Below are 25008 nucleotides of genomic sequence, written 5' to 3'. Positions count from 1 at the left end.
TTTCCAAGAATAGTGAAACTACGAATGGCTTTATCAGGGCTGTCTACACCACCGAAATCATCCAAATAATTCACGCATGAACCCCCTGATTTGCTAAACATATGGGTGACGGCATTTGTCGTCCTTTTGCATGCGATCGATGCAGTTCGAAGGCCGAATGGCATCATGGTATTGGAATATGTTTGGCCATCCCAACTGTAACCTAAGAAATGGTAGTCCTTGGGATCTACCGGAATTTGCCGATATGCACGTTTTAAGTCCCTTTTGAACATATGACATCCTCTACCCTTGCGTCGATACCCGGATATGTAACCGTGAACGGGCCGTCGAGGTAGCTATCCTGGGGTATGCCGTCATTTACTGAAAAGCCGATAGGGTAACTTAGGTCCAGGACTATTCTCCTGGTGTCAGAATCTGATTTTGAAACAGTTTGTATGGGAGAAATCATGAATGAACATTCAAATGGGTTGCCGGTATAAGGCCCTGCCGTAGCACCGTGTTTCAACTCTGTGTCTATGTATAATGTAGCTACCTCCATGTTCCCCAAACGCGTATGCAGAGCCATGGTTCCTATCAACCGGCCGCGGGCACGTTTTGGCACAGTAATTAATAGGCCATCCAAAATTCTAAAAAATCACAGATCGCGTAGTCATTATAGTCGTGCAATTTAGCTCACCAGATTGGGATTTGCAAATTCGACTGGACTGGTATCCGCAAACCCCGAAAATTAGGGATACCCGAGGAACGTTAACATACCCGACTGTGTAAACTGACAGCATTCCGATCGTCGCTGAGCGCTGCACAGCGCGAATGTGAAAAAGGAACAAAAGCTTTGGCTTCTGGTCTCAATGTGCTAGATTTGGATTCAAAGCTCGGTCGACATTGGTAACCTTGGTTGGAGCGTCAATGGGACCCTCCCCTGAATTTGGCGAGTGCGTAAGATGGTACGAGTGTCAAAATGCGGTCTTCAGGCCTCGGTACGATGCTCTCAGGCAATGTACATGTGCATAGGCGAACTTCCGAGAGACAATCATTACATTTTTGTCAGCAAATTTACTAATGGTGGTGTGGTCAGCAATGCCCCCGTAAAGTTGACTGTGTTGGCTAGTGCTTTGGAGTACTGATGGCAGGGCAAGGGATGTTGTATTTTGTTACAAAATGAACCGTTTATCACTGATAATATTGTATCTGCACAAAGATCAATTGAACGCCCTTCTGTTTGGGTGCTCTTACTACACAATGTGACACAATTCAAAGTTTGCACAGTAGTATCTAAGGATGTTGTTGGTGCATGAAACGAAGTGTCCTGTCCCACAATGTTACACTGAATTGCTACTGAAGTAATATTATTACAAGATTCATGTACAGATACAAAGGAGTCTTTGTCTTTTTTATCTTAGAATATGGATTTCGACTTTCTGTTCTTGTCTTCTCTGTATGTGGGATCGTTGTACGGACATTTGGATTTCGGGTGGTCGACCCGCTGATTGCGATATTTGAAGCATGCACTGCATATGTGGCTATATTTGCAGGATTTGTCGTTGCATTTGCCGTCTTGCAAAGCCCAACAATACTGAACGCTGTCATCATTATTCTTGTTAGCGCGAGTCGCTCGCCCTTGTTTCTTCTCAGATGCGCGCGGATATAAATAAAGTTCTTTCAAATCCGTGCCGTCGCTGTCCAGGATCGACGACCGTACTCTATGTCCTGTAGGAATGCTCCATGGAATTTAAGGACTGCGTCCCATGGAAAGACGGATGCGTACCGCATAAGCATGTTCAGGTGTTGCAACCCGTTACCGTAACCGTTTTTTCCTTGTCTGTGACATCTGACGAAAGTAAAATCGCAGTGAACCCTTCCACAAATTCGTTGAGCGTCATATTGTCGAAAGTGATTTCTTTGCCAGCCCCGAACGGTCTTGGTTGAGCAGCTATGTGAGGCCATGCAACGGAGCGAGTTGTATTGTCCTTTCTGGTCAAGAAACGCTGCGACTTACCGGGTTTAGGTTGTTTGCTCTGGTTGAAGAACTCTGGCACATACTGCCGTTGGAGATCTCGTAAGTCTCGTTGTAACTGTCCGTCTGCTGTTACAGCATCAGGCGACGCAAGTCTGCTGCATTGGTGACGTTGGTTATGTTTCCCGCGCTTCCATTGATGGACTCCCCGAAGGGCCTTTGGACATCACTGAACATCGGGAAATTTGCTTTATTTATTAGCGTCCGCAGCAGGTGAAGCATCTTCCCTGTCGGTTTGGATCTTTCCGTCTACCTGGTTTTTAATGGATTGGACTTCGACACGTAGATTCTGGAACTCTTGAAGTAAGGTGGATGCGACGGCCTCGACAGTAGGCTCGAAGTTCGACGGGTTCCGTCTGCTGCAATGGGTGTCTGCTTGCCACCGCGACTTTTTCCGGCGTTCTTTCCACCTGTTTTCCTTTACCTTTGGAAGCCATGACAGAAAACATGGGTTGTGGCGTCGGGACAAACGATAAATGGATGAATAAAGCGATATATGAGTGAATAACCGGTGCACAGATGACTATTTTACGATCGAGTCACCTTGTGGTTACTATTACTGACCAGACATGAACTGAAAATGCTCACGTGTTTTCATAGATATTGCATTTGTCTGTAAATTTAAACTTTTGCCAATAGTTTTAAAGCATTATCTGTTGTAGTCTGAGATTGATATAATTTAACATACCATTACCAACCATGGAGATTTCATCTATGAATATGACTTTTAAGTTCCTGTATTTTGCTTGTAGAGTATTAAGTCTTTCTGATGTCAGTGGTCTATAATGAAAACCTTGGGATGCAGGAATTGAAAAGCTGAATGAATTGTAGTACCCTTAATGTTGTAAGCAGCTTTTCCAGTAGGTGCAACTAGTAATAAGTGTATGTTGTCAGGATTTTCACAGGAAGATTTGAAAGATATTTTAAAGTACTTGATACAATGATTTGAGAACAAGAGTTTCCCTACACCAGCGCCACCTGTTACAAAAATATTTAACGGCTCTGTCCTTGTTTTCATCCAATGTACTATGTGATAGAATATTTCTTTTGTTTCTTGTTGAGTTTCTGTAAAAGTGGATATAATTCATTATCAGCCATTCGTGGTTGTTGAAGATCTTCAATAATGGGATTATTTGTACTGATGCCAATGTCCTGTCCAATGTCATATTTAGAATGACTCTCATCACATGGTGCAAACATACTCAATGTGTCACTTGGCGTTGATCCTTCTAAAATGTCTTGATGTTCCTGATGTTGTGTATTTGGAGCAACATTATCAAACATATCAATGGCTGTGTTTTGTACTGCTTCAATAGCTTGATCTAATTCCTGAGCATTTTTATTGTACTCCTTTTCTTTAGAATCTACTTCAAATTTCACTTGCATGTAACGATCATAGTATGTTTTGCACCCTGCAAGGAGTTCATTTTCATTTCGCCAAGGATAAAACAACATTATTAACTCTCTGTAATGATTTTCTTTGTCTTTTTCCCTATGGAAACGAACATATCTGATAACTTTACCTTTGGTGCGTTTTTTATACACAAGGCCACGTATCTGATATATTGTATTGTTTTCATCATCATATCCTCTTCATCAGGTTTTGTAGAAGTCATCATTATCTTGATAATGATCTTGCGGGTTATCTTTTAACTTTTGAAAACTGTACCATGCTGCCAAGTCTGCCAAGCACAATTTCTCAAGGGCTTTTGGGCGCCTCTCATATTTTTTTCAAGATGCTATCACTTTCTATGTCAGTAGCATTTGGACGCATGTTTTGTATGTCATCAAGAGGTTTCAATAGGATAACTCTATCATCAGGGGGTGATGTGTTAATAAATGTGAAGCCGCGTGAAGCTCTTCTTAGTCTCATTTGCATAACAAGGTAAACAGCTTCTTGAGCACTAACTTCAACATGATTAAGGAATTTGTTTCCTATATGCCTGACACTTTCTCTGATATCATGACATCCTTCCCTTGCTTCTTCCACAGCCCTACTGAGCAAATTACTCATTCCACGTTGAGCTTTACTAATGTAAGATGCGATGTACATGGCACATGCATATGGATCAAGAATGAATTGAATGTCCATGTTTGCTCTCCAAGCTTTGAGTAGGGTTTCATTGTAGCTGTAATTCTTATTTCATTTGGTGACCTCTTGAGGAATATTTTGTCTGATGTTAGAGATGACTGTATTGCATTAATATAGGTTTGTTCATCAAGTTGTAGTTTATTTAAGAATTCAGAAAAAGAAAGAGTTTCTCCAAATTGTAAATCAGTAACAACAGTCTTGATATTTTCATAGTGCTTTTGAAGGATCTGTTCTGTGCTTTCATCAGTATCCATTGGCAATGGCTGCAATATCATTGTTCTTGGCATAGGTGGCACAGGAAATCCAAATCTGCAAACACATTGGCCTTTTTTCTTACAGGTTTTTGCATGTCTGTGCATTTGATAATTTATCAATTCAGCGAAGGATTCATTACTGGTATCATTTGAACATGTAATATACTGATCTATGAATTGTGTGATGTCATCATCACTATTTTCACCATATTGTGGTGCATCTTTAATCCATACAAGCATGTGTATATGTGGTGATCCTCTTTGTTGGAATTCCACTCTGTAAAAGTAATCGTGTATTTCACCAATTGGATGATGTGAGCTCATTAGGAAATCATGCATAAATCGTTGAAATGAATAGTCAAAGTGTCGAGCACACGTAACAGGGTCAGATTTTATCAAATCAGATTTTGTATTCCAAGACATGTTCAATACATCGTCATCTGTGTATTCCTTGTTGTGAACTGTCCTTCCAAGAATTTTCAATAGATGTATCCATTTAGATTCTGCTGATGAAAATGACATGAAAAATGTTGGAATACCAAGTTGACGTATCATGGCAAATATATCTTTCTTTGCACTCTCCCAGTATGGTGGTGAACCTCTAAGTGTCTTCAACACTCTGAATCCCTCATCAAGTCGAACAATTTTATCAACATTTTGTGGTGATTGAAGCTCACCAGCTGTTAATTTGCGGCCCTTCAGATTACATTTTCGCAAACATAATGTTGCCTTGTCTTAATCTGCTTGATTTGTAATTTTTTTAGTTTAAAGAAAATGTTAGGCATCGACTTTGCAACTCTCCTATCTTTGTGTCGAAGTTCCCATTTACACAATGTACTATATAATACAGGGACTATGCGTTTCTTTTGTCTGGGTTGACCACAATATATTGTTGGAAATGAGAGCTCCTCAGAATATTTGTCTTGAAATATTCCTAGTGGTTTATTGTTCTCGCCTGGTGCATAACAAACTGCGCCATCAGAGTCTGTGTGTTGATCATATAAAGGTGACAGCATTGTATCCAGTGTGCCAGCAGGATGATCTTCCAATTTTATTTCTTCAGTCCAATTATCATCATCATCATGATCATCATGATCATTACTGTCATCTTGTTTACATGTTTGTTTGTCAGACATGTGAGAATAATCATGATCGTCATTTTCCTCACAAAATTCCTGCCAATTGTGGTTTTCATCCTTTCTGCAAACAACCCAATCTGTAGATATTGTAATCAGTTCTGCTTTATATAAGGGGCTATTTTTAACTAACCAATTAGCTGCTTGTAAGACTTTCACTGGTCTGACATTCTCTACCTGATAGGCATGACTATAGCTAATCTTTCTTTTAAATTTGACAGGTATTGTCTGTGATTCATTTAAAGTTCTAGGTAATGTAGAGACAGTAGTTGATACATCAGCTATAACATTGACTATGTTACCTCTGAGACTAACTTGTCTACCTCTTGGCAATTCTCTTATTTGCATGAATGGAATGCGTAAGGCAACAAGTCTTTCTTCTAGTGGATGTAACTGTAACTCGGGGGGATTAATGGAAATGACATGTTATTGGCCACAGAACAAGGAGGCAACTTTGACTCTTTTAAATATGAATAGCAAGTTTTACATAATGGTGCCATATCATTATCTGTAGCCTGAGATGATGCAAAGGTGTTTAACTTTTCTTTAACATTATTGTAGTTCAAAACACTTTCTCTGTACCACAGCTGTTGGCAGCACACACATACAAAATTTGGGCCATTCTGAACTGCACCGTGAAAAATTTGTATCAGCTCTTCAATAGATTTGGCAGCACTACATCTTCTGTTGTTTAGTTTGTTTAATCTATCTCTCATTTGCTCTCTCTCTCTATATATTTATCAGTTCTTTTAATACTTTTAATATTGGCATCTCTGATCTTTTCGCTTTCCTGAAGACCTGGTCAGTTCTCTTTGTCTTTTTAGCATTAGCATTTCTTTCCCTTTCATTTTGTCTGTACTCATCATCAGACCTTCTTCAATTTCATTGATGTCCTGTTTCTCTTGTTTTCAGTTTGTTTATACACATCATCAGCTCTCATAGTTTTCTTAGCATGACATCTCTTTGCCTTTCAGTTTGTCTGTACAGTTCATCAGCTCTCATAGTTTCTTAGCATTGACATCTCTTTGCCTTTCAGTTTGTTTATACACATCATCAGTCTTCATAGTTTTCTTAGCATTGACATCTCTTTGCCTTTCAGTTTGTCTGTACAGTCATCAGTTCTCATAATTTTCTTAGCATTGACATCTCTTTGCCTTTCAGTTTGTCTGTACAGCTCATCAGTTCTCATAATTTTCTTAGCATTGACATCTCTTTGCCTTTCAGTTTGTCTGTAGAGCTCATCAGTTCTCATAATTTTCTTAGCATTGACATCTCTTTGCCTTTCAGTTTGTCTGTACAGCTCATCAGTTCTCATAATTTTCTTAGCATTGACATCTCTTTGCCTTTCAGTTTGTCTATACAGCTCATCAGTTCTCATAATTTTCTTAGCATTGACATCTCTTTGTCTTTCAGTTTGTCTGTACAGCTCATCAGTTCTTATAATTTTCTTAGCATTGACATCTCTTTGCCTTTCAGTTTGCCTGTATGCTGGATCAGCTCGTTTATTTTGCTTGGCTGTTAAATCTCTTTGCTTTTCGCTTTGCCTAAACTCTATTTGTTCTCTCTTTTCTCTCTTGGCAATCATGTCTCTCTGTTTCTCTATTTCTCTATAATTTACACAATGTTCATTTTGCGCCATAGAAGATTTCTCTGTTTGTACTGGTCCAAAACTGTTTACATTTATTGCTTGTGACAAATTTTGCTCTGTGCTTTGCAGAAAGTCATAGTGACCACTATCAATTTCTCCTTCAACACGGATTGCATGATACAAAAGATGTATACTTACAGAAGAATTACCAACAGTCTCTAATGGTTCACTTAAAGTGTCAAGATGAACTGCAATATTAATGTTATATGCAAGCGCTGCAGCATTTATTTCAATGTCCCCTCCATAAGTTGCATTACCTGGTTCAGATCTGGACATATACTGCCTATAGTCATCTTGAGAGACAATATGCCATCTTTCATATTCACCTTTAATTGGATCCTCATATCTGTCCCAATGTTCAATTACATAGTCAACAGTATGTACTCTTATTGCATGATGATGATCTTGTGTCCCATAGAGTCCTAGACTTATAGCACGGAACAAGCAATTACCATCACCTTCGACATTGACCTTTGTGTAACATCTGTGAGGAGTCTGCAACTGTCTTTTTCGTTGCATGTACAATTTACTTCTTTCATTTTTTGCTTTATGCTCAGTTTTTTTACTCTCATTGTAGTTTTATAGTAACGTTGTGTTATGGGTGTGCTTAATATTATAATAAGTTCTTACAGTCAATTCAAGCACTTGTATAGGAAGAAAAATTAATAATTTGACTGATGTTGCTTATTGCTTCCTTGATTTCTTCTGATGCTATGAAAAGTGAAACCTTAAAAGTTGAAGTATTGATGAAAGAATGATTGTGTTTGTTGAGATTGTAGACTATGAATGTGTTATTGCTTGTCAATATTGTGCAGTTTAGACGTTGAACCCTTTCACTACAAATTTAGGTCCAACTTTATTGGGAAGCTGGACCTAACAGAAAAAAGCAGTTAAAAGGGTTGTCAGTTATAAGTAGACAATGATAGAATGTGGTATGACTGTTCTTGTTTATTATGAAGTAAATGAATGCCAATTTCAGAAATTGTAGAGAAATGTCAGTCTTCCTTATATATTCAGTACGCTGAAGTAATTCTATTTGATTGCAAATAATCTGCCTGTAAACAATACTCTTGTTTCCTATCAGGAAGTAAATGATAGAGCACTAACTTGTGTGCTGTTAAATATTCACGGTATAATTTCACAATGTACACTGAGGAAGACAAAGACAAAACTTTACTGCCTTATTTTTTTTCTTCTGCAAGCTAATACTGAATATTATCAATGTCAAATCAGTTGTGATCTAAATGCGAAATTAACCACAACAGTGTTTGCTCAAAGTACTGTCAGCAATGTTGTAACCAATGCTTGTTGACTATCAATTTGTGATCTTGAACGCGCCTCTACAGGCAGTCTGTACCGTCTATGGGCAACTGTGCCTCTTATAGGCAAGTGATTGTGTTGTACCCCTTTGGGCAAGCTATTGTTTGCGCCTCCTATGGGCAAATGATTGTTGCGCCTCCTATGGGCAAGTTATTATTGCGCCCTTCCTATGGGCAAGTTATTATTGCGCCTCCTATGGGCAAGTTATTATTGCGCCTCCTGTGGGCAAGTTATTGCTGTGCCTCCTATGGGCGAGTGAATTTCACCACGTATATGGCCTCCTGGTATAATCTGTTAAAGAAACAAAAAATCAAAGTAAGACATCCATTGCATCCTGTTAAATATACATATTTGTACCGTGAAAAAAATTGGCAAAAAGATGAATTTGATGTTTTACAACATGTAAAGAACTTATTCCATTTTTTTCATGGAAATTATTGACCAACAAGTTCATCATTGATGACACGACACCATTCCTACAAAGGCAAGTTTGCATGACATTGGTCCAGGTATGTCAGACATATCTTTGTGAATGGCCACAAAATATAACATAATGGCTGCCTGATGGCATTGATAGTATCAAAGAACAAATTGAAATCGGTTTGGGCATGTCTGAAATATCTACCTAGATGCCTGAATGCACACACAATGAAAAGCTGCATGGACTAACAAAGAATGGCAAAAGTGAATGAACTCACACAAAAAAATATGTGGATTTAATTGGAATGTCCTAATGAATGCCCTGTGGTGATGTAATCATCAATAGACCACTTCTGCAAATGAAAAAAAACATAACACCAAGGATTAAAATGACCACTGTCATAAATTTTGTTGACTCCATGAAGTGCCATATAATTTACTAGAACAGTGATACAACATTATCGAAAGCTCTGTTAACATTTGTCACACATCTTCCATGTCCAACAATCTCTTCAAATAGCTATCTTAATGTTTTTGATGTGTGTATGACATGTCATTTTGTTTTAATGAAATATAAGGGCAACACACGGATGTAAATCTCATCAAATTAAGTTTATCTTTTAGGACCCATTTAAACCTCATTAGTTCACTCATAGAGTATACTTTTCATGAATAATAAATGAATTCATGGTTTATCATCACTTTGTCCTGTGACATTTCATCACATTACCATTTTGTCCTCATAATGATTCATTCAACACTCAAAGCTGGATAAGAAAGGGCACTAAAATTAATCTGCATATTACTAAACTTGTGTAATTTTTACAAGCTGTACTTTAGAAAATTGTCAAAATTTACAGGATGGAAAGTCAGGAAATCTCCACACTACACACACACACTAATTGATCAGTTCCTACCAGCCGACAGGCTTTATTGATCTATCAACAATTACAGTGGTGGCCTACTCACAGGATCTTCCAAGCAATATTTGTCTGGAAGTTATGAATATGATGAATAAATGTCATTTTTTCATTATACAAGCCTTCCCACCTATGGGGTGGACCATTTGATATCCTGGGGGGGGGGTCTGGAAGATTTTTGGGGGCATTTTACATTCTTATTCGCTTTTGATGGTAACGCATTTTCCAAGCAAAGTCTTTGCCACTGAGTACCAACCATCGAAATTCAGTAGCTTGTCCCACATTATAGGAAACTAAAAAAGTATGTAAATGATCAGACATATTATTATGACGATATCATGAAAATATTACCTGAAACCCTTTCGGAGCACCACAACAGACCCTATACACAAACAATAATAGTAACTATTCATCATTGCTACCAGTGTACCTAGAATATCCATGTCCCCGCGACATCTACGAGAACGAAAACTATTGCCCAATCTAAAATCCCTAACCCTAATCTATGGCTTTGCCACGACAAAATTAGGTGCCACGACAAAATTAGCCTATCCAGCCTATGACTCTCGTCGATTGTCACAAAACAATCTTTACGTGGACTATTTTTATGAAATAATAATAACATTGACACCAGTCAAGTTGTTATTCTTCGTGCAGGACCTCTCGTGTACGCTAAGGGATACGCTGTCGGGCCGGACCCACGTGGGTTTTGGAGACAGTGCAGCGTACACAGAAATCTACCCGCCTAGCTAGCTCTGCGTACCGTGCTGTGTGTTTCAGGTGTTACACGGCCCCACCACATCTAATGGATGAATTCTACAGAGGAGCCAGCGTAGCTGACATTGGCGCACGCCAAGAAAACATTAATCACAGAACAGTGAAGCGTAAAGTAATGGATTCTTTCAATCATGCTACAGACTTTTAAGGTTTGTGACAGAGGGCCTTGTCTGCCTTCTTACAATGAAGCAACTACAGCTGTCATCTCTGAACAGTCGACCCCAACCAAGACTCACTTTATAATGAGCCAACAAACGTGCGCCAGAAAATCTCAAAAGCCGTTGCTCAAAAAATATGGGTCTAAATGAATACAAAGGATTTGGAAGACCTCATTAGACTAGATGAAAGATGTGATGATGTAGATGATAGTGGCGGGGGCCGTGTAACACCCGAAACACACAGCAGGGTACGCAGGGCAAGAGCCGACCGTACAAATCTATGCCATGAAAAAGTCAAGTTCGGAACTACAGCTCCCAGTCGCGATCGAGTCACAGTCGCGCTCCTTCTCAATTCTTTTGATGCATGTACCGTACTATTCACTTTCTCAACCGTAAACTCAAAGCGTCCAAGTCAAATCGTGGTATCGAACAAAGGTGCATACATCAAATCACGACATAGAATCAACACATCACACACAAATTACTTTGAATTACTTACCGACACCACACCGACAGTCCATCAAAATCACGCTTCAGAATTTGTACAGCAAAAAGCCGGATAAGCGTACTCACAGCACAGAAAGGCTGTGGAGACAAGCGAAGAACTATGTACTCGTTATGATACGACGGTATAACTTGATTTATGCGACGATGCGATGGCGGGGAGACGAAATGTACGAGTACAGTAAGCGCAAGTAAGACTGGCTTTATGCCGCTAGGGTTTGTGGGTAAAATGTATCAGACATGCCGCTGTCAATACATACTTTTTTGAAAAAGATAAATTCATTACAACAAAGTTAAAAAACAAAACAAACACATCTACATAACTGTGAATGTGTCAAGCGTTTGAACAAATTTAATCAATTAATTCTGTCAATACATACCTATTGAAGATGCCGTTGTAAAGCGCCCTCAACAGAAGGTTTGGTAATGCCTTTTTTTTATTTCACTGACAACAAAACCCCATCAAATTAATTTCAGTTATGCCTATTTACCTAATTATGTATCCATATCGTACATTGATTGAACAGGTAATGTCATTGCACTGTTGCAACAGCCTACAAACGTTAACTTCACTCAGACCATTCATTTGTAAGTTATAACAAGTTTTAATAAAATACATATTTATGCAAATGAGGCTTAATTATGCAAGCCACACCCACCAAAAACTAATCAGTTCTTGCCATTTGCTAACTGAATCTATGTACCAGATTTGATTCTGATCTGATCAGCCGTTTTTGAGATATCGGACCAACAGACAGACAGACAGACAGACAGACAGACAGACAGACAGACAGACAGACAGACAGACAGACACACAGACAGACAGACATCGCTGCGACATATGCCCACGTGTGTGAACACGTGAGCAAAAAATGAGCTTGCAGCACCCCGTCCTGGTGAGGTATGAGCATCCCACGTACCCGCCAGCAAAGCTAATTAACCCCTAAGAGGGCGCCCTCGAGGTGATGACCTCCTCAAAGGGCCACATTTAGATCTAGAGCCAACTGTTAACTGGCTTGAGTAGGGGAGAAAAAAACACAAAATATTTCTTACAATTGGAGAAATTAAATGCTCAGAAATCTCAAATTAATACCCTCCATCGTTCTGATGGGTCATACTGTACTAATCCAAGGATGTCATGACTGAGATCAAATCATTCTATCAAAACCTGTATTCATCCCAGATTGATGTAAATGAGCCAAACCATAATGCCAAACAAGCCCATTTCTTGTACAATCCCGACATTCCTAAACTGTCTGATGACATAAGAAATTGCTCTGAGGGCGCCATAGCCTATCCATTGAAGAAGTGCTTGTAGCAGTCAAGTCTTTCCCCAACAACAAAACCCCAAGGAACGATGGAATCCCAGTCGACTATTACAAAACACTTTGGCCTTTAATTTCCACATATGTTTCAAATTCCCTCAACATAGCTTTTGAGGAAGGCCATTTTTCAACCTCACAAAGTCAAATGGTAATTACGTTGCTCGAAAAGGGGAGCAGAGACAGAAAGTGATTAAAAAATGGGACTACAAAATCGGCACAAAATGCCGGGCCAAATGACTGGAAAGGGTCCTCCCTCATATTATTAACGAATGTCAGACAGCTTTCGTCAAAAATTGCTTAATTGGTGATGTGGTCAGACCTGCTGAAAACATCCTAGATTATACAAAAATTCCAATCTACCTGGTATTATGTTAACTATTGATTTTGAGAAAGCTTTTGATTCAGTTGAATGGCAATTTCTCTTTAAAACACTTTCTGCATTTAATTTTGGCCCCTCCTTCCAACAGTGGATAAAATTAAAAGTCTTATACACTGACATCCCAAGTTGTGTGATGAACAAGGGTTTCATTACAGACTACTTTACACTTGGACGTGGAGTGAGACAGGGTGACTCTATCTCTCCATGCTGTTTATTTTGGTGCTTGAAGTTTTTCTATGCTCCCTGCGGTTATACCAAAGTATTAATGGGATTGAAGTGCCAGGTTTGCTTTCAATTAAATCATCATCATATGCGAATGATTGAAAAGTTGAATGCATTCAGCGAGATTTCTGGACTGAAAATTAATCCTAGCAAAAGTGAAGCCCTCTGGCTCGGAAAATACAGGTTCAGAAAAGACAAACCTCTCAACATTAAATGGCCAAAGATAAAAATTGTAGGGATCTTTTTATTCTATGACAAAAACTTAGCTTTAGATATGAACTTTGCAAGCCCTTTGGACACGTTACAATTTCTCAAGTCCTGTATGTCTTAAATCTGACTGACAATGATGGAAAATATGTCAAAGAAATTAACACCCTCCTGTTTAAGTTTCTCTAGAATGGTCCTGACAGAGTTGCCAGGAAACTGTTATTGGAAGCATACAATATGGAGGTCTGGGCATGCCGGATATATTCGCAATTGTCAAGGCTCAACGCATTAACTGGCTGCGCCGCTTTTGGGATAATTCTGTTGTACAACCTTGGAAGTGGTTTCTCCGTAAACAACTTCAATGTATAGGTGGTATTGAACTCGTGCTGCGCTCAAATTTCAATATCAAATTTCTACCTGTTTGTATGAATCCTTTTCTCTGCAATATGCTTCAAACATGGAAAATGGTGACATCCCTCCGGGAGTGGAGGTCATTTACTTAAACCAATGTAATAATGAAAACATCTTAGTGGGAGAGAAAAGTATTTTCTACCATGATCTTTTTGAATTGGGCTTCAAAAATGTTGGACACCTATTTGATGTCCATGGCAACGTCCTTCAATGGGCTGAAGTAATTCACAGGGGAGCACAACACCAGCAATATCTTAACTGGTATTCTATACTCTCAGCAATGCCAAAAATTGGAAATATAATCCTGATATGTCGAATTTTACCGTTGATCAGGATGAACCCATGTTAGGTATTTAATTTAAGGATCACCGTAAAGATATTCACTACCACCTCAATCAATGTACCACAAAACACACAGTCCCGGGTTGTGTGAAACAATATTTTATCTCTCCATGGTCTGAAATCTTTTTCATTAATGCACGGGACAGCCTTATTCGGTAATGGGAATCTGTTTACCAGTTATCGTTTAAATTAACCCTGGACACAAAATTACGTGAATTTCAGTAGGAATTAACGCACAATATTCTACCAACCGATGTGTTGCTGTATAAAATGACTCCACCCAGAGTTCCATCATGTGCTTGTACATTTTGTAAAAATGAAGAGGAGTCTCTCCTTCATTTGTTTTGTAACTGTAACCATGTAAAAGGTTTTGGGAATAGCTTCATTGAAAAACTCGGAAAACCATTAACGTTTTCTTAATACTTTACACGAAAACAGGTAGTGTACTTATTCTTACCCGAATTAATCCCAATGATCAAGATACATGCAAAAAGTTATCAAGAAAACTCACCTTCCGAAGCCAATAACAATTGCGCATCTACGTTGGCTTCCATAGCACAGTGCAGTGTGCAGTGCACGGCTGATCGACCGAAAAATATGCGGTTATTTCTGATAAAACCATTCTCATTTTTAACGATTATTATTGACGCTATTCCACCCAAGAGGTGAATATTTTATTAAATATAACCAACCTCTTACTGATATCAGTAAAGGCGACTTTCACATTTATAAAAAATAACGCAAACTCGTCTGGTGGTGTTGACATTTGGCGAACATTTTGCTCTGGAGATAAAGATCATGGCCATCGCGTATCGACTATAGAAATAACGGGTGACGCGCTGACCATTAAGGTTTATTTGTGGGCAAGGGCGAGAGGAAAGCCAAAAATTAACGGGCGAGGCTTGCCGAGCCCGTTAATTTGGCTTTCCTCGAGCCCGCGCCCACAAATAAACGTTAATGGTCAGTGCGGAGTCTGTTATTTCCATTATATTATCAACGAACCGGAGAAAACCGTCAAAATTTGCGAAAATTTTCGGAGCGAACGACAACTGGGCCCCAGAACTGAGCAATACGCGACGCACTGTCACACGCGCTGTAAAATATTGGCAAATCTGGAAATATTTTCAGAAAAAAGTATCTCAACTTGGCCCACAAGTGCTCCATTTTATTTTGTGATTGATTATGATTTATGTTTGAGCTGTAAAGTTACGGTACTTTGAGTTGTTAATCTTATTATTCATATTCACGGGCATATAAACAGACCATTACTGTGTATTTGTGGTCAGTCACGTGGTTCAGCTCGACCAATCAAAATGCGACAGGCAGGGCATGGTAATTGCAAGTTATTTTGCCATTTTCTTAACACTTTCACAAAACACTCGGAACAAGAATCTATGCTGAAAAATGTATCAGATATTACCGCCACCATGCTGGAATACATGACTATATTGGATGATCAGAGCGAATATGTGAAGGTAAATCAGAGTCTAGTCAAACTGCATTATTACACCTCACTCATTCAGCGTGCACTGCCATTGGTTAAACACGACTCACGTGACATGTAAAAGAACGTGATGATGCCCTCTGCGAACGTGATGGTAGCCTAGTCTGGTTCCCTGACCCATTTCCCCGGTAGAGGGCGTGGGGAAATATGGGGTCAGGTACCGGCTAATGTAAACATGGACGCTATTGGGTTAATATAAAACAAGCTGTGATTGGATGAAAGAAACACTTGTAACTTTTTCTCATCTTTCTTGGGTTTCGCACTTTCAGGCTCACTTGACACCAACTTCTTGTTTGTACCACAAAGCCGCGGAGGTAGAAATAAAGACTTTCTAACTCCATGATTTAGTGATTTAGCCACTGTGATTTAGCACACCTCTTAATACTTTTAGAACGTCGACATGATGCCTGGCATTTTTCACGAAATTCAGACACCATTCTATCCATCGAAATCAATCATCGTTCACAGTTCCAACAAAGTTTGCTTTCAATTAGCTGTGATATCGCAGCTGTACTTGTGGCGTGTATCGAACGTGCTCGGGTCATTGGGGTCACGCCACAGTCGGCGATGACCTCAATGACCCTAGCGCGTTCGATACACGCAACAAGTACTGCTGCGATATCACAGCCAGCCTTCAATCACCTCTATTTCCCCGTACTTCTGGATAAATCCTTTCAGTTATGTTTCCCGTCTCGTGGCCAATGTTTTTGGTTCGGATACCAGTGTTCGAACATAATTCTGATCCAGTCGAATTTTGACCGGCGTTTTCATGGTAGCAGCCATATTTGTTGTAGCATGTTCTGTCAGGTGACTAACCTCTGCCATCTTGAACAAAATTCTGTTCAAGATGGCTACCCGGTACCTGACCCTATATTTCCCCACGCCCTCTATCGGGGAAATGGGTCAGGGAACCAGACTAAACGTGATGATGCCCTCTGCGAACTGATGATGCCCTCTGCATTTGATATTACATGGAGACGTCATTTTACTTACTGCGCATCCGTTCTGCGCATAACAAATTGTCGTTCGCTTGTACTTGCTACTATCGCTGCGAAACATCATGCAGAGCTGTCACCGGCACAGTTAGACGATATTTTGATGCAAATAAACAGCAAACGAACGAAAATGGCAACAAGGAATGCAATTTCTGTGTTCAGCGACTATGCAAGCAACAAATTTGGATACGCGACCGAGGAGATCGGCAGACTTCAGCGGCAACCCTAGACTTGGCACTGACAACATTTTACTCTGAGGTCCGGACTCATGCAGAAATTAAAGGCGAACTGTACTCGAAGAAGTTTGTTCGGTGTAATAAAAATAATAACACATGAGAGCTAGGGCAAGATCACGATTTTTGCCTGCCCTCGGGCTGGTGGTCATGATCGAAATATTGATGATGCCCTCGCCTACGGCTCGGGCATCATCAATATTTCGATCATGACCACCATCCCTTGGGCAGGCAATAAATCGTGATCTTGCCCTCGCTCTCATGTGTTATTATTTAAATAATTATAGCCTTAGTGGACTGGGCTGTGAGGCTTCTGCCTCAGTAGCACTGCTTGCGCGATGCGCTACAAAGAGTAGGCCTTCGCTATACAAACTCCACGGCCAAAATACTCCGTTTAGTGTACTTGACCAGTGAAAATCACGCTGATTCAGCAACTCACTTGTTTTCCCTTCATGAAAGTGTTTCGTCGAAAAGCATGCTAGAAATCTACGCTAAAGGAAATTGTGATTTAGTTTTAGGGAGTGTTTAGGGCCGGCAAAGTCTTACTGTGCACCAGTCAAAATAAGTTACCCTACCATTATCGTGACCCCTTTTTAGGTTGACAAAATTCCATGAGCCCCCCCCCCAACAATTCCTTGAGTAAGTATTGATTCAATTTTGAATAATAACACTGCCCATTACAGGTGCATAGATACAATATAACATCAGTGCAAAAACTATTTTCCAAATTCTGCTCTTCTCCCAGTACTTGTGCACACTTTATACTATGTTTCGGAAGGTTCAAAGAGTTCTTCATCACTAATTGTCTTTCTGCAAATTTCATGGATTACATCACTATCATCTTCGGCAAAAAGCTCCAAATCTTACAATAAAATGAACTTGTAATTAACTTGTAATTGTCACTGTCACTATCTGTATTTTGAACAGTTTCCAAATAATTTACGATCCTTCTTTGAGTTTCCATGTTTATCTGTTCTCTCCTGAGTACATCACAGGTAACTGCTTTGATTTAAATGTGACTCCTTTATTGCCTTTGGCTGAAAAATTGTGATGTCCCCAATCGCTTGGCTTTTCTCGGCAACAGTTACTGGCTGGTGTTTGCCATCGGTTTCACCCCATGATCTACGTAACAGTCTACTTCGAACATGGCAGTCTGCTGTTCTGCTTTGAAAACTCTGTAACATTCAGCCATATTTCCACCGGACCTCACTTCCAAAGGAATTGTGTATTTCCAAATAAGATGCATTTTCAAAGGAAAATGTTGCATTTGGAATTCCCTCATATCACCAAAATGCCAGGATATAAGGTCATGAAGGGGTCAAATAGCCAATACACAAGCCTAGGTACCCATCATTCATGGGGAAAGGGGAAGCTAAGTGAACTAACGTAAACTTAACAATTCTTGATCAAGGACATGCTCCTTAGTGGAATACTTTTCTCACAATACCTTATTAATGCTACCTGAAGGCTGAGGATACTTTACTGACATAGTATATTTTATATTTATTTTAAGATTTATAACACAGAAAATTATATTTTATGTATTTATTCCTGTTTCTGATTGACATAAAAAACAAAGTCATTGAAACTTTTCATTTATATTCCAGTATCTAGATAATTGTGTACATTTCTTTCCTGAAAACCGTAATCAGAATCTGATCACAAAAGTACTGCTATGAAACAGCATAAAAGGAACCTTTCAATGTAAGCCAGCTTTCAATTTAACATATAGCTTGCACCTAATCATTGCCTTACCTCTGCCAAAGGCTGATAGGAATTGTTCATTTGCCCGCAGCGAACTCACTTTACAAGAAGACAAGCCTGTATAGAATAGCCATGGCAAGATTTTCATGTGACAGATAATTACACTTTTATTCAGATTTACAGTGAAATGACTTCTGAGAATTAAATCATGCGGAGAAAAATTTTATTTTTCAGATTAATTTTTTTAGACACTGAAACTGCTTTTTGACGGTTAGATACCTATGAATATCAAATGGACCCCTCCCTCTGTGCTGTTTGAAAAGTACATGACCCCCCTCCATTTCCAGTTTTCAAATTTAAGGTGCCGTCCCCTGGATTTTGCCGGCCAACCCCCAGCCGTAATAATTGAACGCTCCCTTAGTCAGCTCCCCCTTCTTGACACTCGCTGAATTTTGCTGCACGATCTGCTTAAAATCAAACCGACTCCGACACTGTTACCCACAGCATCGCTCAAACAGTTTAAAAGAAAATCGCAATATTCTATCTTTTGTGTATGAGTTGACGTACTCACTTTGAAATAGATAGCGGCATCAAATAAAACAAAATGGTCTTGTTTTGGAGTTAAGCTTCTAACTAGACAATTTACGGCTTCAAGTTATCACTTTGATGTGTTTCACTGCACTAATCTACGATGATTTTGCAAAGTTGTGATACATAGTATGAAAATAGTTTTAAATAAGACATTGAATCCTATCATACTATGAAATATCAAATTATATTATATTTTTAAATTATCATATTTTTGCATACCATTATGAAAGTAAGCTTACATCACTTTGGTGAAAATGCGTACTTTTTCAAGTTTGTAGTAAAACGAAAGCTTAGTATTGTCTGGGACAAATATACAACAAGGAATAGTCCCAGGTATTGTTTATGATGCCATTTTGTGATAACTTCACTCCATATCGACCCATACACGCGCTGTCATCAGTGGTTTTTTATCGTGAACCGAACACCGAAACTTTTGGACATGTCGACATAGCCATTCTAGTGGTTCATTGGTAATTTTCGCACAAAGGTTGCATTAGACGAATGCGACAAATAAACTCCGTATCCAAGGTATGTGAATAATGAAAAATAAACATGTTTGCACAATTTATATCGCAAATTTTAAATGTGGAGTTCCGATGACTCCACCCTTTAAATACAGTAAAACACTTTGTGATAATTCCAAATCTGTTGTCTTGTTTTTCACCTTATCATCGTTTGTGCTGTTTCGTGTGCTGTATATATATATATATGTACAATGCCGTAATATCCCTTTTAGATCCACACATTGTCCGAATAACAATTGCGATTACGATATTTTTACCATATAGGGTCACGTGATGAAAAAGTTATTGTCGTGAGATGATTGGCTTTAAAACAATCAAAAAGTAAGACCAGGGAGCCGGATAGATAACTCTGATTGAAAAGCGTGTTCTTCATGTTCGATTGAAGAAACCTTTGAAAAATGATGATGCGAAAATCGAAGTGTTTGTACCTGTTGGATCATATTGCGCGCTTTAAAAGGTTTATATTAATAAACCAATCCTCGTAATCTCATCATTCTGCCGGCGGCTAGATTTCGTGCTCTGAAAACAAAAAAATATAAAAAACTCGTCGCTGCATTATATCTTTAATTATAAGTAACCTAGTACGAGTTTGATCTGTGCATCGCATTCGTCATCTTTTGGGGATGAACTAGATGCAAATTTTATCATGACATTAGTTTTATTTAGAGACATCACTCAGGCATTTCGCCCAAGTCGATCTCGATCCCAGTGCCAATTTTCATTCCGTTGAATCCCATATAATATATGTACGTACAGGTATCACACCTTGCCTTGTCTTTATTGTTTTAAAAAATTGCTCTTTTCGAAATAGAATTCAGGGTATAAGGTTTGGGCGTCATCTAAAAGTGAGTAACGTGAACATGCAGCCTCCCATTTGATCATGACATGACAAAATAATTTTTCGCCTGATACGCAAATATCATGTTCTATATCATCACTTTATCATCTTCAACAGGGTCACTTTTCAATGACAAGAACGTCTGTGAATGGAGAAACTTCATCGCGGTTTGTCGAGCAGAGAGGTGCCGAGAAAGCTGGATGAGTTCAAAGAAGAAAACAAAGCCGAAGTCAACAAGTCGGAGGAAAAATGCAATCCCAAAGGAAAGAGTGACGACCAACCTGACGAGATCGCGAAGAGTTTACCGCCAACGGAGAAGTGACGAACCAATACCACAAGGTTTTCATGTCACCAGAATGACCTCGAAAAACGGTTCGTTCGATATCCCTAGAGCCAAATTGAATGTTTTTAAAAACACGTGGTCAGCACAGGGAGCTATGGAATGGAATAAGTTGAAAACAGAAGTCAAATCTTCTGCGACACTTGTCTTTTTTAAAAGCAATTATTTAAAACAATATTGGGCAGAATTTAAATTTTTTCTTGGTTTTCCTGTTAAATGTGACAGTTGTTATATATGGTTATTTGTATTTTCACTTTTGAAAATTGTTTTTGTGATTTGTATATATTTGTTGTAATGTCGAGGGCCCTGGGGAGATAAACTCTCTCTAGAGTTTACCAGGCTACCCTCATTAAATAAAGCCAAGTAAAATAAAATAAAATAAAATTACTCAAAATGATACCAGCACGAGCGGAAGAAAAGTACCGTGGACGATAGGGACGACTCTCCCTTCTGTTAACAATTCTTCTGCTAGGAGACAGTTCTCCGCTCTCATAAAATATCTCTGATGGGCGACAATTCTCCACTGTGTTAAATTTTCTCTTCTAGGAGACAATTCTCTGTTCTGTTAAATATTTCCCTGCTACGAGACCGTCTCTGCTCTACTGCTTCAAATTTCGCTGTAGCGTTCAAATTGATGTTATAAATTTCCAAGTCCCTACTAGGAAACTCTACTAGTTATCTGTTAGGAGAAAAATCTACGTTCTTCTCCGTTCTAATAAAAAAGTTTACACTACTGGGAGACAATTCTCCGTTCGGTTAAAAATTTTTGCTAGGAGACAAATCTCTGTTCTGTTAAATATTTCCCTGCCAGGAGACGTTCTCTGCTCGACTGTTTCAAATTTCGCTCTAACTTAAAATTTCTCTGCTTGCAGACAATTCTCCTTTCTGTTAAAAATGTCTCTGTCTAATAGGAGACAATTCTACGTTATGATACAATTTTCTGTGCAAGGAGACAATTTCTTGTTCTGTTAAAGATTGAACTGCTAAGATGAGTTCTCCACTCTACTGTTTCTTCTCTTTCTCCGCTCTACTTTTTGCTGTGACCCGACAGTACTGGAGTGCAGTATTTACGAACAAAAGTGGCAACGACACTATGAGGTAAGAAATCTGTCACCCTCCTCTACAACTAGGTCAGGTACATCAAGAAAAACAACTACTTAAAAGAAAAGTCTTCATCAAGAGTCTTCGTCGGGAAATTGGAGCCATCCGTACCAAGTCTGGGGGAAAGGAGCGTCAACTTTTTAATTTGATCGTACTCTTGCGTCGGCTTGGAAAAAGGGTCTGGTCCTCGTACGATGTCAAGTCATAATCATTTCCCTATTGATAATGATTCGGCAATGGAGGAAACGTGCGCTAATTTCAAACCCTTTATATGTGCTGCAAATGAAGGAGAGTGAAATTTTGTTTTACACGCTGATGGATTTTTTCGGAACGATTAGCGAGTTCATCGACTTTGGACGAGTTTCGAAATGCAAATGTTACCATTTCAAACAATCTTCGTTAGTCACTGAATCTCTTTGATCCGTATACGTCCGAGGTTTGTTGCTATATATCAAGCTTCGTTACTAGGCCTCACCTAACGAAGGAGATGGCAGAGCCTTTTATTTCTTACATCTGTATTTAAACCATTTATTTATCACTGAGTACACTCCCTGTATTATCAATTATACAGTGCACCTGAAGAAGCTCTAGTTTGGGAGCGAAACGTTGTGTTGCAAGTTCATTAAAATAAATACGCATGGACCAAAGAACCTGGTGTGGTAGTGCGCTTCAATCAAGTTTTTTTTATAATGAACATTCTTATTGTCGACAAATGAATTCTAGTCCGGAATAATGAAAAAAAAACTGACAGAAGAGTGATAATCGGTGATTTATAAAACCTATACATCATCAACAAAGCATGCTTCTGTATGTTGTTGCTGTGTGGCCTGGCAATATTGTAACCAGAGGTGATCTTCATCAGAGTCACTCTGAACAGTTTCATTGGTCTAAGATGGGAAGATAAAGGTGATGATGATGAGGAGGAGGAGGGGGGAGATAAAAATGATGATGATGATGATGATGATGATGATGATGATGACAAAATCTGTGATACAGCAAATGATCATGAAATGAATGAGGATGAAATTCAAAACAAAACCTGATGTACAGTGAATTTTGTGGACATTATTTTCAGGGCATGTAGAAAGCACAAAACTTGATTTCATAGACTTGACACCTTTCATGTTTGCAACAAGAATGCCAAAAGACTGACATGTGTAATTTGAATACTCTGAAATTTGGTGTGCAAGTCCCTTGAAGTATGGTTGATCCTATGTGACCATTTTGATGAAAATAACCGGACTTGTATTTTTGAAGCATTTTTTTTAATTTTTGGTGAAAAAATACTTACTCTAAATACTGCTTGGCTGTTAAACTTTGCTAGAAGATTCCTAGGAATGTTCTCTGTCAGATTTACTTTCTTATGAAAATTACACTTAGAAATTCTGATTGTGATCCCATTTACTGATTAAGGCTCACGTGTAGATATCAGTTTGTTTGGGAAATGTATTACTCTATGACGTAATATATCCATTAGTGTTTGAATCACTTGTGTGCCAGAGTTTCTACATCTTCTGGAGTCACAGCAGAAGGGTTTTAAATAAACATCAGTCAATGTTGTTTACTGCAGTTTTACAACAAGAAATCATACATGTACTATTGCAGAGAATTGATCTCAGTGCCTGGTAATTTACGTCCAGTCCCTAAGTGATTGGAACTTCCACAGTTTTGTGTATGCAAAGCTGACGAAGCAGTGTGCTGACTGCATTTTCTGTTTAACCTAGTTACTTTTCAATCTCGCTAATTTCATAACTTGAATCTTCGTGGCAGGTTGATTAGAAGAGTTAGGCTTCTCGTTGCGTTTATTTCCCGTTGCGTGCGTTTGAGTGTGCTTTCTCTAATCACAGCTGGGACTTTGTCTCGACGCTGTCGTAGCGTGATTCGATTTCCTTGTGCACAGCGAAGTGTGATGCTTCCTTCAGCATTTTCCTCTCGACTTATGATCTCCGACTTAGTTTTTTTCCGAGGCGATGGAAACATTTTTTTTTTCTTTTAACAATGTTGCGTAGTTACTACCATATAGTCGTTATGGTTATGGTACGTAAAGCGCACGTTTTCGGCTTTTCTGGCTACGTGGCGTGGCGTCTTAATGCTTTAACCTCCATAAATGTAGTGTAAACCATAATTTTATAAACTATTGTGGTGATGTTACATTTATGGAGATTTATTACATTTATGCAGGTTACCGACGCTGCTTCACTCATCTGGCTGCTGACCTCATGTCAAAGAATAGCTTTACTCTGGCTTTGCATAGATTTGGATCAACAAGGAACAAGGGTTAGGGATATTAAGTCGACTGTACACAGTTTAGTTTCTAAACTCTTGTTTGAAAAAAAAAACATTAACCTCAGTAAATCATGACAAATAGTTGGATTTTCTAAAGTAAATTTTATCATTAAATTCGATTGAAGTTATTATTTTTGCCCTGATATGTAATTGAAATACAGTTTAACGTGTCTAATTTCTATCGTATAAGCCGACTGTAAGTTACGAATACAGTGACAAACTGTTTACTTGTTCTTTCGATTCCGTTACAGTTACAACAATTGTGATCTACACATCTATCCATCCATTAATTTGTATTTATCCTTCACGACCGTGAACAGCTTACTGTTACATTAACTGTAACGAGGTCTAGAGTAATTTAGGACTTTACCGTACCAAGTGTAGTCACAATAAGCATAGTCATTATTACACCTTCAATTTCAATACGTTCTGCAGTGTACACCTTTCGGAACGAAACGCTTATTCAAAAGATGGTATCGTTATCACGTCATCAGGCAACGGAAAACTCTCTTATTACCAAGACAATGAATTTTTGTTTCTGGTGCCCGCGTGATTGGGCACATCTTTTTCACGTATACGTATTTACGGTTGTCATAAATAAATATTATCCTTTTCAGAGGAATAGTGATGATGATAGTGGGGAACTTTCGGCACAAGTGACCACTGGTATTGAAGGCGCTGCGTCGCTTGACTCGGCCACTGACTTCATGGCAGAGACGGGGCCTAATATGGCTTTCAGAGTTCAGAGAAACATGCAGGTGAA

The 25008-nt window shown here is 38.9% G+C and overlaps 1 protein-coding gene and 1 long non-coding RNA gene across 2 annotated transcripts; both read right to left on the bottom strand.

Moving 5' to 3' along the window:
• Nucleotides 1–3040: 3040 nt before the first annotated feature.
• Nucleotides 3041–7135, bottom strand: LOC139118788 (putative leucine-rich repeat-containing protein DDB_G0290503). The gene is made up of 4 exons (XM_070682245.1): nt 6669–7135; nt 5332–5560; nt 4900–5056; nt 3041–3426 (listed from the first exon to the last, which is right to left on the bottom strand). Exons 1-4 carry the CDS (start codon nt 7133–7135, stop codon nt 3041–3043), a joined length of 1239 nt encoding a protein of 412 aa, XP_070538346.1.
• Nucleotides 7136–8072: 937 nt separating this feature from the next.
• Nucleotides 8073–11407, bottom strand: LOC139118432 (uncharacterized). The gene is made up of 3 exons (XR_011548706.1): nt 11239–11407; nt 9163–9237; nt 8073–8755 (listed from the first exon to the last, which is right to left on the bottom strand). It is a non-coding gene; the product is annotated as an uncharacterized lncRNA (long non-coding RNA).
• Between the last annotated feature and the right edge of the window lie 13601 nt (nt 11408–25008).

This window comes from Ptychodera flava, chromosome 19 (genome assembly GCF_041260155.1).
Source record: "Ptychodera flava strain L36383 chromosome 19, AS_Pfla_20210202, whole genome shotgun sequence".
Classification (NCBI taxonomy): Eukaryota; Metazoa; Hemichordata; class Enteropneusta; family Ptychoderidae; genus Ptychodera; species Ptychodera flava.
The sequence above is the reverse complement of the archived record's forward strand: the minus strand, read 5'-3'. Positions and strand labels throughout refer to the sequence as shown.